Consider the following 16,128-nt stretch of genomic DNA (forward strand, 5'->3'; position numbering starts at 1 on the left):
GCTGTCCAGCTGCTCAGGTGTCCTCTGCCTGGAAGTTGTAGACTGTCATTGACACACACCCCTGACTTTGCTTGCAATGGTTTCATCAAGCATCATGCACCTGTAGCAAGAGATCTTTCCGCGCTCCCTTTCATATTGGGAGATTCCCTGATGCAAGCATCCATACTACTGCTAATACATAATTCATATTCCTGTTTCAAGGGACCAACGCAGGCATGAAGCAGCAGCCGCCAGTTTAGCATTTTTATTTTTAGAACGCCTTTGTTGTCATGTCGTTCATGCTGGAGTCTAGCGTCTTAATGATGTATCCCAGTGCAGAGCAAGGGTTCGCAACGAGTAGGCGAATGGAACTGCCTTGCAAGATTCACCTGTCTTTAATGAAAAGAGAAAAAGCATACCAAGCTAGAAACGGGTGTAGCCCCATGGCTTGCAATGAGATTAAAAACCAAGCCCATTCAATAGATTCTTGGATTCTGCACAAGCTTCTTGTTTCTTTTTAATAGCCCTCCATATAGATTTGACCTTCCCCTTTTCTACAGCGTCGGCTCATCCAGCTCTATCATCCTCTGCCATCTGTGCAGCTCTCATGTTCCCTTCTTCCCTTTTGGCCTGAAACAAAGATGGCTTACCCTTGAAAAACCACAAAACCAGTCCTATTTTGAGAATTGCATTCAGTTTTTCCATGTGTGGGGAACCTCAGCTTTTGAGTGCTGAACGAGACCCTTCAGGCCTCTAGACATGTCCCACAGAACTTTTCTGAAACCAGCACCGTTCCAGCTGTGTTTCAAATTCTGCATGTTTTTACCTACCTTGCTTGTCTGCCTGGAGAATGAAGTGTGGGTATGCAGCAGTCGGCCTTCCATACAAAAGTAACTTTTGCATTTAATCTTCCATCTCTTTTTGCCTCTGGCCCTGCCTACTACAGGTCATGCAGACCTTGGGAAGTTGCCCAGAATGGAATGTGTCTCTTTGGCTGATTTCCCATCTTTGCAGTACATCAAAGGCTTTGGGTTTCCACCTCCCATTTTTATTTATTAGTGATATCCTCTTACTTTAGGAGTGTGCTGGCACTGACAGCAATAGTTGGAACTGAAGCTTCATTTCTAACCTGTGAACATCTAAAACATAAGATCCATAAATATTCTTACGGCTACAAAATAAAAAGATGTGGTATCTTGAAAACTAGATTTGGGAGGACTGTGTTCTTGCAGCTTCCCCATATGGTTCTGGTATCAGCCACTCACTTCCATATTTGTAAAAAGGGAAATGATATCAAATCCCCATGTTCTGTGCATTAAAATCAAACTGCTTACATCAACACAGCCAAAATATGGCGAGCTGTGTCTGAAAGGGCAAGATTTTTCTCTTTTTTGAAGAGATTTAACACTGCCAAAAGCCCAAATCTCTAGTTTCTACACCACTTGGCATTTTCAAATATACATCTAAAAATGCATGGCGTTTCAGGACGAAACCAGAGACTGCGAAGCACTTTTATGTTAGGAATTGAACGGTAAGAACATGCTGCTTTTGATACTTATCACTCTTTCAGTTGGAAAAGAAAACAAACCTGCCAGGGCTGAAAGATATGAGCTTCTGCCACTGCTCCCTTAGTGGTATCGCTTAATCAAATGCTGGTTTGAGGCTTCTTCCATCCCCAAAGTTTAAAAACCAAAGCGATCAAGATGTCAAATTTCTTATCCATGTTCACACAGCTGATGCATCCTGCTTTAATCAAACAAGTGCTCTCATTCTTATCGGATTTGCTCTGCAGTCTCTCAAGTAAAAATGGAATTCATTTCGATTGCATAAAATGGATATGTAATATGGGCCCTTTAGCTGTGAACGGTCAACACCAGCTCCCTCCTGCGTGGACAAGATTTACTGCCGAACTGAAAGTTGCTTGTCGATGTGAACTCAATGTAGATGATTATGAAACTTTCCCACAAGCCAAATAAGTCCCACTGCCTTCCCCAGAGTCATTCACACACACACCCTAACAATTCAGCATTTACCAGCAGAGCAAAGTGGTGGGTTGTGTTTTTGTGTGTGTTTAAACCCCTTCAGAGAATAGGGAAAGAGTGGGAACTGGAGCTTACTAGTGGGCTGCATTGTAAATGTTACAGTGACGACTATCCTTGGGCCTGATCCAGAACTGCCATTGAAAACGGTTGAGACGTGATGTTAGCTCTAACACCCCGCCTCCCCGTGCCGTGCAAGTGTTTTCAGACGGATGGCCTCCTGGGGAAGAGATCAATTTCTCCAATTGTTTAAAAAGGGAGTGATGCACAAACAAGGCACAACCAGAACAGACCTGGAGACACCAAAACTTAACAGCTCACCCACTGCACAATTTCAGTGATTGCCCAGGAGCGTATATGAAGTCAGGTCTGGTTTGTATTCCGAAGCCTTGGTTTTCTGCTTGTCACTTACGATCCACTGGTGAGGGCTGAATTTACTGTTTAATTCGCAGCCATCAAGAATGGAAATGTTAACTAACCTACCCATACTAAGCGAAACACAGTAGTACCTTGGAGGTCGAATGGAATCCGTTCCCGAAGTCTGTTCTACTTCTAAAACATTCGAAAACCAAAGTGCGGCTTCCAATTGGCTACAGGAAGCTCTTGCAGCCAATCGGAAGCCACGGAAGTCCTGTCGGACTTTCGGCTTTCAAAAATAGTTCACAAACCGGAACAGTCACTTCCGGCTTTGCAGCGTTTGGGAACTAAGCTGTTCAAAAACCAAGGTACGACTGCACCCAGCAATGCATTCCGGTTTATGGAAGAATAGATCTGATGTATCCAGTGTGTAAAAAGGCAACATCTGGCACATAGCCACCCGAGTTACTACGTATGGAGATAAGAGGGCTAATGCTGCCACGCGAGATTTCACAGGAGAGGTGTATCCACCGACACTCCAATAATGTTCTGGTTCTTGACCCCAAATTCAACCCCTCCTTCCGCAAACACCATCTGCCCTTAAAGACAAAAAACCCACCAACACAAATGCTTGCTTGATGGTTAAAAAAATTCTGGGTTTTTATTGGTTTTGCTAGACAATACTAAAAAAAAAAATCCCTCCATTCTGAAAGGCAGGGCTTGAATTATTTAAATTTTGATCCATTTGTTTTAAAAAACAAAACAAAAAAGGGGAAAGGGGGAAAGAGATCATGGCAAAAAAAAAATCATTTGTAAGTTCACCTTTATGCCCATGTTCAAGAGTTATTTACTTTCGAGAACATATTTCTAAGGCAAGGGCGTTTATGAAGGACAAGGAGAGCACCCAGACTGAGAGATGAAATGCAGGCAAATCTAAAACTGGGATTTTTGAGGTTAAAGTCGATAGGAAAACTCCAGAATGCGTTATAGCAATATGGTTTGAATGCGTACAATAGAATTTAACCCCTCTTGAAAAGCAGGCTGTATTCTGCAAATAGTTACTGCACTACTCACAGGGGTGAGGCGAATCGTTACCCCGCCTGCCCCCAAAGTAGCAGCACACCAGCATATTTGAATCCTCCACACAAAACCACTTCTGCACCTGATCTCAATTAGAGTCAAAACAGAGGGGCTACAGCAGACAGCCATTTTCACAGTGGCACTTACATCGCTTCAAGGATTCAAATATCACATGGCAATGCCACAAGGGAAATGGGAGCACCCAACCTGCACCAGTCAAATCCAAAAGGATTCACTTAACTATGCTGCACGGTAGCATGGTAAAAGATGCCAGGCAGGCTGACTGTTTCCTAAATGGGAATATTTAAGACCAGAGCGAGGAACCCGTGGCTCTCCAGGATTTATCGGACTCCCAATTCCCATCATCACACCCAGCCAGCATGGCCAATAGCAAAGGATGATGGGAGCTGTAGTTCCAACAGCATCTGGAGGACTAGAAATTCCCCAGCCAGGATTTGAGAGGAAAGAGCCAGTTCAGTTAGACGGGGGCTGAGTGCTGCCATGTGTGGACTCGGCCCCCACCCCTCAAGTGCCTCTCCAGCCCTTGGTTGGGCCGCAAGGGTGCCAAACAAGCACCATCACTCATAAGCTCCACCCAAGTAATTTTTACCTACGGAGCACCAAAGGAGCTGCCTACGAAAATGGCATTATCTGATCTCCCAATTGCCACGCCCTTTGGGAAGACTAAAACAACCCCAACAGTTCTACCGTACGGTGTTGGTGGTCAGGGACAGTGCCGACCCGGTGGTATCATTAGAGGCCATGTCTGGAAAGATACCATACAAGCTCAGCTAGTGACGAGACCATGAGGAGGAAGCCTGCGACTCAAGTGCATGCCCTCCAAAGAGTATATAGCCTGCTGAAGCCCTCACTTCAGCATACATCTGATTACCAGAGTTACACATACGAACACTGACAATGAAAGGCTTGATTGTTCAGCATGGAGATATGTGTGGGGTTGTTTGTTTGTTTTTTCTGCCATGATCCCAGTTCAGAGTACTGCAAGAAGCAGAAAATATTTAAAGGACATTTTATATATATATATATTTATTATATATATACTTCGAGATAAGAAAAATAAGGCTAATTCAAGCCTTGCCCTGTGCAAACAAAAACCAAACGAGAGATCGCCACTCACACAAAGGTCCCGATTACATTACCACAGTCAGCTTGTTATTTCCTCTTTTCTCTATTTCTTTTTTTAATAGGACAACTGGGGAGCTGAATTCTCCTATGGTTCAGGAGGAAGAGGGGCGGTATGGAATTGATTTCAGTTAAGCTATATATAAAAAAAAAATGACCTGGGAGGGAGAAAAATCTCAAATACAAGACGGCTGACTGTTCTAGGGTTTGGGGGGAGGAACCGGGTGGGCAAAAAAGTAAAGAGTCTGTTAGTCAAGTAATGAATGAGTTTTTAAATTATTCTCTTGTTTTTTTTGAAGTCTAAAGTTCAGAAGCTGTGGGTCCCATCATTAAGGGCCGCCACAAAATAGAAGTGGACCCCCCCTGCCCTCCCCCGACCTCATTTTGAAGAAGTCTGTATCATCTGCTGCTGCGTGTTGGAAGGGCTCCCCCCACCCCCACCCCCCGCAGGAGCAATCTGTAGCAACCAGGAAGGGCAGGTGGGACTCAGGACGAGAGGGCGCTTTCCTTCTGTGTTGGCTGGACTTGTGAACGCTGCATCACCTTTTGGCTTTCGACATCTCTAAAATGTTTCTCGACCTGGGTGGAGAAGGAGGCAAGGGCGTTAGTGCCGGCCGGACGCAGCAGGCCCCATATCAAGAAATCTAATGGTGAATGACCTTAGCTGAACCGCAGGCTACGGCGGGATTTACAAGGTAGCCTATAGCCAATGACGACTCTTCTTCCCGCGACTGCACAAACAGCAGAGACCAAGGCTTTGAAGTCCACCCCGGGCCAGAGCGTACGTGCCTCCCCACTCCACTGCCACACGGGCAAAAGTGCATTCTGGGAATGCGCGCACACACATGCACACAAAGGTGCCAATATGATGTTGCCACTGTCCAAAGTTAGCTTGAATGGAACACACTGGAAATCCAACTTTTACCACAATGGAAATTCCATTCTGTTTTACGGACAGAATCAATAGTCCAGGTTTTAAACCACTCTCCATCTCACCAAAGAAACAGCATGCAATTGGGACAAAAGGACATCTTTAGCCAAACAAAACCTAGCAGCGAATGTTGAGGGCAGGTGGGAGGCCTGGGCAATTCAATACAGAGTATGGATGCTGGTACAACTTGAGTCAGTCTTTTGAGTCATAGCTCTTTCCTCCTGCCCTCCCACAGTCCAGAGGCATCGGTCTACTTACTATTTTGCGTACATGACTTAGGGCACTCCCCTCTTTGCCTTTACAGTTTTCCACTTGGTATGGAGGGGCAATGACAACTTCTTCCATCACGACTATATTCTTCTCTTGCCATTTACAATCTTTAATACTGCAGGAAGCAACAAAGGGTTCAATTTTTACCAAAAACAGTAACAACACAAAAAAACTTAAGTTACTGAAAAGCAAAACTACAAAGAGGGAAGTAGGTGGTTAAGAGCTGCCATGCAGCTACCCCAATGCCTTCCTCTTTAGCATTATTGTAGTACCAGTACCATGATGACACTGCGCAGAAATGGGGGCTTGAACCGGTCATGGTTTACATTAATATAAGAACGCCAGAGAAGGCAGTGGGAGACCATGAGACTTTATAAACAGAGGGAATGGGGCCAGGACAAAAGACTAAAGAAATCAGGCTGTGGTAGACCACGAAAGGATCCTGCATATGTGGATTTCAAAGAGCAGAGTACAACATCCCCAATCCACCAATCCTAGTCCAATTAAAAGTACTTCATTTCCTATAGTCCAGGGGTTAGCAAACTTTTTCAGCAGGGGGCCGATCCACTATCCCTCAGACCTTGTGGGGGGGCCAGGCTATATTTGGGAAAAAAATATATGAACGAATTCCTATGCCCCACAAATAACCCAGAGATCCATTTTAAATAATAGGACACATTCTACTAATGTAAAAACACGCTGATTCCTGTGGATTCTAAATCCGTCTGCGGACCGGATTTAGAAAGCAATTGGGTCATATCCGGCCCCCGGGCCTTAGTTTGCCTACCCATGCTATAGTCCATTGCTGCTCCAAGTTCTAAGTGCCATGTTCAGATGGCAAGGGAACAAAGAAGAGTTTCCAGTGGACACCTCAGTGGTGGAAATGCCTCCCAGACAAGACTCCAGAGTCCAAGACTGTGCATCCTTTGGCATTATAAAAACTATAGGTTTAGGAGACTGTTGGGAGGCATATGACAGTTCAGGCATATGACATGGAGCCCCTATACACAAGCAGCTGTTTGTGCACAGCAGCCCCTCTGACATCTGCACTCAATGCAAAGATGTCAGGCAGCATGGCTGGCCAAGGGATGAAGTGCCAGGGGCAACACACCAACACAGACCTGCTTCATCGTGCAGGTGTCCTACACCGGGTAACACATAAATAGGGCTAGGAAATTACTTCTCTGGTGATCAGTCCAGAGCTTTGTTCAGCAGTTATTAGCACTCAATTTGCTGAAGTTTCCTCCTGCCAGCAGGGGAGAGTTGTTTACTTGAAATCATCTATGTGAACTTATTTCAAGGACTGTCAGCAGAAAGAAACTGATTATCGCCAGACATATCATTCCATGGCTAAGGAAAATTTAAAAAAAACAACAGGTTTCCAGACTAATCCACAACAAACAATAACTCAATTTGCAGCAAGCATTTAATATAATAAGCAAAGCTGAAAAGGGGCCCATATTTCCTTTCCAGGTTTATAGCCTCAATTAACTGATTTTTTTTTTAAAAAGCTCGTATTCCAAGTTGGTGTTTCAAAATATAGTAGACTAGTCTAAGCAATCCTCTTTCTCTTGAATTGCAATATAGTATTAGCTGATATACAACATTGCATTATTTTACTCAAAACTTTGCAGAGCTACAGAGATTAGACCATATTAAATTATTCTTGGGGGGAAAGCAAGTGTTTAAGGTATTTTAACTACAAACTGTTTTATAAACAGTTATAAAACCTTCACTGGTAATACATTTCAATAACTTTTCAGAACTTATCACATATGAGGAGGTGTCTAGAAACTGAGCACTATTTCTAGCATGGCCTCTGTTATGATTAAGAGGCAATTCTAGAAGCCTGTCAGACAGGAAGGTGTATTTTGGAATCTATGATAAATAAGCATGGTACTTAGGAATATTGATAATGCTATTCATCAGGTTACAGCTGCTTCTTTTCCGCTGTACCTATTGTATTTGGTTTGTTTACGGATGTATTTTACTGCTTAATGGAAAAGCATTCTTACTGAATCCACCAACTGTTTTACCATACTCAGTGATCTCTCTTTCATTGAATTCCAATGAATTAGCAAGCCTTATTTATTAACATACATTAAACTGCATTATTTACATGCACAGCAGATTCTAAACACAGCATCTGTATATGTAAATAACATTAAAAAGTGCATGTGATTCAAGTTTTCATGAGTGTGTTATTACACTGTGTATCACTCTTATACGCTTTTTGAAATACAGGAACACCCCCCCCAAAAAAAACCCCCAAGATTGATTTCTGTTCACTGGGTTACATTTTGTAGTGGGGGTTTACACACAAGTCATGCAGATCAAGATGTTAGACACAAAACTTTTCATTAGCGAAGAACTATAAGCCTCATGGAGCGCTATTCAGACCATCCATGTAGCAAGACAAATGCAACAGCTGGTCAAATTTCATATTATCATCCTCCCTAGAAGACTCTTTTCAGTGTTCAAAGTATCCTTATTGGTCTAGAGCAGTGTTTCTCAAACTTGGGTCCCCACTTGTTTTTGGACTACAGTTCCCATCATCCCTGCCCACTGGCCCTGCTAGCTAGGAATGATGGAAGCTGTAGTCCAAAAACAGCTGGAGACCCAAATCTATTAGTCTTCTTGGGACCCCTGATGCAAGCCACGTGAGCCAGGACCATGTCTGTGTTGCATTAAAGGACAATCTACACTACAGTAATCAAAGTTATATGCACTCTGAATAAATTAGCTACCTAGCACGTTCTGCTTTGACTGGCCACAGGCAAACAGGTTTTCAAAGAATTAAAAAAGTAAGGAAAACATGGGGAAAAAACTTCTATTACCATCTGGTAGAACCACATAACTTGGCAATGGGTGGATGCATTTGACAGTGATTTCTGCATTTAGTAATTGCATTCAGGTCCCTGCCCCTCCCCAGCTGCCTTCTAACTCCACATTTTTCCTTCCCATCCCTAATACTTACGTCTTGTGTATAGTCTGGAAAAGCTGCTGTCCTTCCAATGAGACCCCAGCACTAATTGCATATGCCTGGCTCAGCTTTTCTTCCTTCTCCATCCGTGCTTTGTTCGCAAGCTGGAAAGGAGATATCAGAAATGCAGATATCTTAATCTTGGATCGCAAATGGCTGAAGACACTCTAAGCCTCAAACACAGTTCTATTTGAAGGAAAACAATTTTTGCATGACAGGGGATGCAACATATTCCATCTCATGAGCAGACACGCCCCAGCCTCTTGTGTACCCAGCCCTCAATGATGCAAAGCACACAGTAGCTCTCTGACAGGCACCCCCAAACCCGGCCCTCCAGATGTTTTGGGACCACAACTCCCATCATCCCTAGCTAACAGGACGAGTGGTATGGGATGGTGGGAATTGTAGTCCCAAACATCTGGAAGGCCGAGTTTGGGGGTGCCTGCTCTATGGAAATCACAACCTTTGGAAGTAATTAGATTTTTATTAATGAAAGTAGAGGAACTGGGTAAACAAACACAATCCATTACACTACACTGTAGTGAAATTTGTGGTAGAACTTGGGTTATGAACTAGCCTGAAATACATACAGACATGCCTTGGTTTTTGAACAGCTTAGTTCCTGAACATTTTGGCTCCCAAATGTCATAAATTTTAATGATTTGCGGATTATTTTTGGAAGACGAACATCCAACAAGGCTTCTGCAGCTTCTGATTGGTTGCAGGAGCTTCCTGCAGCCAATCAGAAGCTGCAATTTGATTTTCGACCGTTTTGGAAGTCGAACAGATTTAATATCTTAATTACTTAATATCCCCAAGTATAGAGAACATGCTTTTAAGTTGACATATTCTGTTTTTTGAACAACACATGCCAGTGATGAGGAATCCTCCATAATGGGGGCAGAGGTTTTCCTCCCAACAGATGCGAGAGCCAGGATGGGCAAACGCACTTAGCAAAATTATAACACTGTACAGACAAGCCTGAAAGGCAGTAAACATTATAGGAGGGGAGAGAGAAAGTATTTCAGCATGATACAGCACCCATTTTGTTTGCCCTAACTCACTCCTCTTTTTGGAAGGCCAAATGGCTTTGCTCTTAAGCCAATGTGCTATTTCTACTCTCATGATACAGTCCATTGCCTTTTAAACTGTGTACGGTGAGGAGATTTACATTCATGAGAGTGAGCAAGATGCATGTGTATGGGAGCTTTCTTTCATCCTTCCACATTCCAGCCCTAAATAAACCATGTGTAGAAGGGCAAGTCTTGGGGAACCTCTAGCCACTACACAAAACCTGAGTCTCTTCTCATGGCTCTTGCAATTCTTTTTTCAATTGCTTCCACACCAAGGTAACCAGAGCTGGGAGTTTGTAAGGGAGAGTGAAGAAGCTCAATACTGGGTCACTTTGCAGGACACAGTCTTACAGGGGTGGAGAAGGGGTGCTAAGAAATAAACAGTAACTACAATCTTGTAGATGTGAGGCTGCCCATGATGGGGATACAGGTAGATGAGAAACCTGTATCCTAACTAAAAGGCATCAGCTAAACCAGATACAACTCTCCAAACTTAAGTTCACCATTGTTTAAAGCAAGGGCTGTTTTATTTAATTTTCTTTTCACTGTAACCAGTTACAGACACTCCCTTGGCAATTCTGAACTCTCTTAAAAAATGTTTGATATAGTATAAAAAGAGGCATATGGATGGGTTCATTGCACCAACCAAAGGACCACAATATGGCTAACCATGCCATGCTGAAATTTACAAAGCAGCCAGCTTGGTTAAATAAATAGAGAATGTCATGCTGTTACAGGTGTTAAACATGCTCCAGTACTCTAATTGGCAGGAAAACCTACCTCCAAAAAGGATGCTTACCTTGCTAACATTGAGAGAAGCTAAAGGTGGGGGGGTTTCTGTACGGTCATTAATTATTTTCACATCTGAAACGTACTGTAGGTTTATAAGCAAGATATCTGCGTGGTTAGGTTTGCCACTTGACGAAGGGCATTCTGGAGGAAAAGATCGTTAAGGAAACAAATCCAAAAAATATATAATTCAACAGCTCAAAGAACAAATACCATTTGAAGGAAGAGTGTTTACCCATGTAATGCCTAATTGCAAAGATCCACTTCCAAGGATGTTTGTAGTCCCTGCATGAGTTTCATGCTTGAAGTTTATGGCCAGCTGCTCTACAGGTGAAGCTGTTGTAAACTTTCTGTGCAACAATATAGGGAGCATGTTACAATAGGTAACATATTACTGTAACATGTTACCACAAAGCAACACTATCCTGTCTACAGAACCGCCAGAGAAGGGTTGGCTCACTCCTAATTCATGACAAATTTACATCCCTGGGATGTGAACACAAAACATAGGAACAGGTAAAATATGAATGTTCAAAGTACTGGGCACTTTTTTAGGTACCCAAAAGACTGCTGGTATTAGTTCCTTTTGCAGCTTGCTAGTCTCGCCATTCAAACTACCCAGAGATATACTGGTGCAAATGGCTTTGGGATGTTTTTATTTGCACGGCTGCAGTCAAATAACCCAGAACACGCACGGCAGTGTTACTTATAAGGCAGGCCCCTGCTGCATTCAGGACACAGACCTTTAAAGTCCAGCATGCCATTTCCCACAGTGGTTCAACACAAAGCCCACAAACAGGACAGGAAGGCAACAGTTCTCTCCCACCCTTATTCCCCAGAAACCACTACTGAAAATCATGTTGCCTCTGAACGATTCTGCTTCACTGAATGACCCTGGGTGTAATATACAGCCATTAAGATTAGTAGCCACTGATGGGCTTACCCATCATTTTAAAACCTTGTTTTAAAGCTAAGCTAGAGGTTACCACATTTTGTGTTAGAGACTTCCTTAGTTAACTATGAACTGTGCAAAATAGTCCTTCCCTTGCTCTGTCCAAAGCCTCAGCTTTCCATTGGATGACAGCAGGTTCTTATTACGGGGCAAGGTGAGAACCTTTTTCATACCCGCCTTTCCGAGACCACGTAGAATTTTATAAACCCAACTTCTAGAAACAGAGGACATATGCCAAGCTCAAAGCATGAACACTTAACTGGGCTCTCAACAACAGACACATATATGAGGCACCCTGCCCTGGCATCACAATTTGCAAAGTGATGGATTCTTGCAATTGGGAACCAACAAAAGCTTAAGTACCTAAGCCCAATATGCTTTATAGCCTAGGGAATCTACTTTAGGTACAATGGCACAATGTCCATACAGACAAAATTGAGATTATTGCATATTGCCTCTCCCTATTTCTAGCTCAAATTCCCCTGCGTGCCTTAACCATGTGGTCAAGTAGTACATCTGCATTTATATTAACTACAGTCAACAACTGGTGACAATGAAACACATAACTACAGTTAAAGCAGGGCTTGAGAGCGAGGGGAAGCATGCAATCACCCTTTCATGTCTGAATGGTCACAATGGACTTCTAATATGCAAGAAAAACATTCCCCACTTACACCCCCCCCTTATTGCCAGCATGGAGAAAGAAGCTACGGTACATCGATCTTAACATTTCCCAGGGATGCTATCCAGAACCAAAGCTCTAAAAATTCCCCAATAAACATGTGCAGCAACATAATCCAGCATCAAAACTTCCTCCCTGGCCCCAGGTGCATCAAGTTCACCAAATCCTTATCTTGGTTCCAGAGACATTTTTTGGGCCAACTACATTTTAGGCCCTGTTTATTGTTGCTGCCTGAATGTGCTCAACTCAGACCCCAGGGGCTTTGTAAGGAACACATCAACCCTTCTTCAGCACTAACCTTATCTCAACTGGCATCACTGTGGGCAGTTAATACATATCCCAAACCTAATCAGCATGTTTGTAGCATACACATGCATTACTTTAGGACAGCCATGTTAAGTATTTTAGATTAACCTTAATATGTGCAAGTCGTTGTCTATCATAGAAAAGGTTCATTTCATTTCAAACACGTTTTTCAGCGGGTTCAGGCCGCAAATTCAGGCTATACTACCCACCAAGTGTTGAGAAATCACCTGAAGCACATGCCTCCATGCGGCAGCCCTGAGTCAAGTTCAGAGGGGCTTTCCCCATCTTTCGTAATATGGGGATATTCCAACACTTGGATCACTAAAAATCCTGCCCTGGCCTCTTTTTCTACACACCAAAAAGCTGTTTTCTGACACATCCCACCACCCCAGCTCCAATTCCCACTTCAGCCTTCCTTCTCTCAATAAGGCCGCCACCAGCTTTCATTTTCGCTCATGCCCAGGAACACCCTTTTAAGTTTCCCTTTCCTAGATTTCACCTAGCAAGCTTCCCTAATCCTCCATTGGAAAAACAAACAAAACAGGATTATTCCCCACCTCCCTTCAGTCTCGAGGTCCCTGTGGCTCACGAGAGGCAAGATACACCCTCCAGGCAGCAAAATATACCCATATCTCTTTAGATCTATTTAATATAACACACACATATATATATATATTGAACATATACACACACACACATGTATAAACACACACACACGCATACACTCCCTTTTTTGCTAACAAGTACCCCCCCCCCCAAAATCTATTTCTCTCCCCGCCGCCCCCCCCAAAAAACCACGCCGGCGGTTTCCCTCCGTCTCTGGGTTCCCTACACCGCCACCCCCCAGCCAAACCTCAAGCTTCCCAAACACAACCCCCCCCCGACTCCCCCAGATCAGGCCGACCGAGGAAACCTCACGTGCCTCCTCCCTCCCCGCGAACATCCACCAGCCCCATTTCCCTGAGCGCCAGGCCAGGGCCCCGGCAACCAGCCCTCGCCATGCCCCCACCCGCCCCACCACTTCCACGCAAGCAGCAGGATACTGAGCGCCAGCATCTTGCTGGTGTAGTCGAAGGCCACCACCTCGCCCTGCAGCCGCTGCTCCTGGCAAGTCTGGCACGACACCTGGCTGCCCACACTGAAGTACTCGCCCGGGGCCGCCATCTTGTTTCAGGCCCAGGCTGCGGCGGCGGAGGTGGAGGCGGCGGCACCCTTCGCGCCCCCGCTGCGCCTCAGCAGCCTCTGCCGAGGGGGTGGGAGCCGGAGGGAAAGGAGGGAGGGGGGAAAGGGGGCGCCGAGACTCCACCCGGCGCGCCAAGCCGGGCCCAGGGCGCCTGCTCGCCTCCTTTCAGCCCGCCTGGCTGGGTCAGCCTAGGCGGAAAAAAAAAAGGAGGCGGAGGAGGAGGAGGGAAGACGAGGAGTGGCCAAGGCGACGGAGGCCCCGCCTGTGCGTCGCTCGGTCGGACCCCCCTCTCGCACCCACGCACGCAAACAACGTCACCGCGTAAGGAGAAGGCGATTGGCTGGTCACGGAGAGGGGAGGGGAGGCTCCACCAACGTTCGGGAGAGGGGAGACAAGGGAGTAGAACTCGCGCGGTGCGTGCGTGGGTGGCTGGGCGGGGCGAGGCGACGTCAGGAGGGCGGGGGGAGGAGGAGAAGCCTAGTCAATGGTAGAATCGGGAGAGGGGGGACACCCAAGGGTCATCTAGTCCGACCCCGCCGTGCAATAGCGCGGCTTTGGGTCCCGAGGTTGTGTATGGGATGCCCAGGAGGTGGAGCTGGGCAGAGGGAGGGTTAGAAGCGCGGTGGCCCACCCTGAGGTCAGAGGCAGGATTGGTGTTGGGGGGGTGGGGAGCTTTAGTTAAGTATTTTTTATATATTTATTTGCTTGATTTAGGGGAGGCAGCTAAACAGGCTATAGCTTAGGGCCCCACCCTCTTGGAGGGCCCCCCCAAAATTAAAGGGGGAAAAACTGGATGTACATTTCCAAAACAAAAGATAAAAAAACAAATAAAATAAAACCTACATACAGCAACAGTGTTTTGTGTTGTGTAGTCTGCTCCCTAAAATATCACTGGTTTGCTCATTTCTATATATAGGGTGCCTACATTCTGCATGGACTGGTTGTAACAATTACTTTGATAAAATACATATTGTGTTATGTGCAAATGGCTTTCGATACCTATTAGGTCCATAAATTACCATATAGCATATATTCAACACAAAAAAGTGACGGTTTGTTGGTTTGTTTAATTATCAATTTTTATACCGCTTTATATTTTTAATAAAAACCTCAAAGCAGTTTACAGCATATTAAATCAATCAATAAATAAAACAATAGCCGGGTGGTGTTCCTCCGGCCTCATGAGGAACCTCTTTGTAGGGCTGGGTGTTGACAAAGGACAGCTGGACATATAAAGGGCCCCATCACCTTCAGTATCTTAGGGCCTCATCAGACCTCAATCCAGCCCTGCCCACCCTGGCTACACCGTGCCTCGAGGGATTTTGCAGCAGGGCACTGTAGGAGTTTGATAAATGCAAGTGAATATGGACTGTTGGCTCTGCGTCCTTATAAGTGTGGGTAGGTTGTGTGGCGCTCTGGCTGCACCCCTAATAATAATTAATTATTTCTTTATACCCCGCCCTTCTGGCTGTGTTTCCCCAGCCACTTTTCACAGCTTACTAGCAGGTGAGGCAAGGTCAAGTCTGCAAAGTATGTAGGAGCAGCAGATCCACATGTGATTTTTATTCCTCACTCCCCCCCTTGTTCCTGATATAGATCTTCACCCACCCCTTAGTCCCTGGTGGGGAAGGAGATGCCATTTTGTGGTTCGCCTCAGATAGTAAAATGCCCTGCTCACTAGGGAGCAAATTTCAGTGAAGTTCAGACTTTTATGGGGGGGGGGGGAGAGAGAATGGGGTTGGCTCTTACAGCTCAACTCTCCATTAAGGGATTCAATGTCCCCTAAGTCCTTTATTGGTCAGGGGAAATTGGATGGAGGCAGTGAAAGCAAGGAAAAACTTTTATTTTTCTGTGGCAACAGTGTCTCCCCCCCACCCCCCACACACAAAGAGTTAAGGAGCAAGAACAAAGTGTGCGGGAACCTTTAAAGACTATAGACATCGCCCAAACCCTTAACAAAAGACCACTCAAAAGGCATCATACACCAAAAGAGATGGTCTACAACAGAAATTTGAGGGTGTGTCTTGTCTCCTGTCTGACAAGATAATAGTCACTGATTGCATTACCTGGCCAGTGTGTCCATCCTTTTGAGATGGTAAATACCTCAGTTCTGGAATCCAGGTCACAGGCTTGTCCTATTCAACACACCCTCAAGACAGGATTTGAACTATTTGTAAATGAAAGGACTATTGGGAAAGGTTTCCCAAATATACTTTATTTGCAGAGGAAACATTTAGAGTTTTTAGGAGAGCCAAGATGGCTTCAGGATTGCTCTTCTGTACTATTTCAGATGTGGTTTATCTACTTACACATGTGTGTTTACCTTGTGCACTTATGAACATATATGTTATTTTTGAGACC

The 16,128-nt window shown here is 44.8% G+C and overlaps 1 protein-coding gene across 1 annotated transcript; it reads right to left on the bottom strand.

Annotated features, from left to right (window-relative positions):
• Positions 1 to 3,010: 3,010 nt before the first annotated feature.
• Positions 3,011 to 13,990, bottom strand: LSM12 (LSM12 homolog). The gene is made up of 5 exons (XM_081886653.1): positions 13,628 to 13,990; positions 10,655 to 10,788; positions 8,777 to 8,886; positions 5,788 to 5,914; positions 3,011 to 5,177 (listed from the first exon to the last, which is right to left on the bottom strand). Exons 1-5 carry the CDS (start codon positions 13,746 to 13,748, stop codon positions 5,085 to 5,087), a joined length of 585 nt encoding a protein of 194 aa, XP_081742779.1. The 5' UTR covers positions 13,749 to 13,990; the 3' UTR covers positions 3,011 to 5,084.
• Between the last annotated feature and the right edge of the window lie 2,138 nt (positions 13,991 to 16,128).

The sequence above is a fragment of the Podarcis melisellensis genome, assembly GCF_964234715.1.
Source record: "Podarcis melisellensis genome assembly, chromosome: 13".
Lineage (NCBI taxonomy): Eukaryota > Metazoa > Chordata > Lepidosauria > Squamata > Lacertidae > Podarcis > Podarcis melisellensis.

What these genes read in the sequence shown, in the direction of transcription:
- LSM12 (XM_081886653.1), bottom strand. Translation starts at nt 13,748, where the DNA reads ATGGCGGCCCCGGGCGAGTACTTCAGTGTGGGCAGCCAGGTGTCGTGC. An exon ending in CTTCTCTCAATGTTAGCAAG is followed by an intron (nt 8,887 to 10,654) that starts GTAAGCATCCTT and finishes TCTCCTTTCCAG; the next exon opens with CTTGCGAACAAAGCACGGAT. An exon ending in TAAGTCATGTACGCAAAATA is followed by an intron (nt 5,178 to 5,787) that starts GTAAGTAGACCG and finishes TTCTCCACCCAG; the next exon opens with GTCGAGAAACATTTTAGAGA.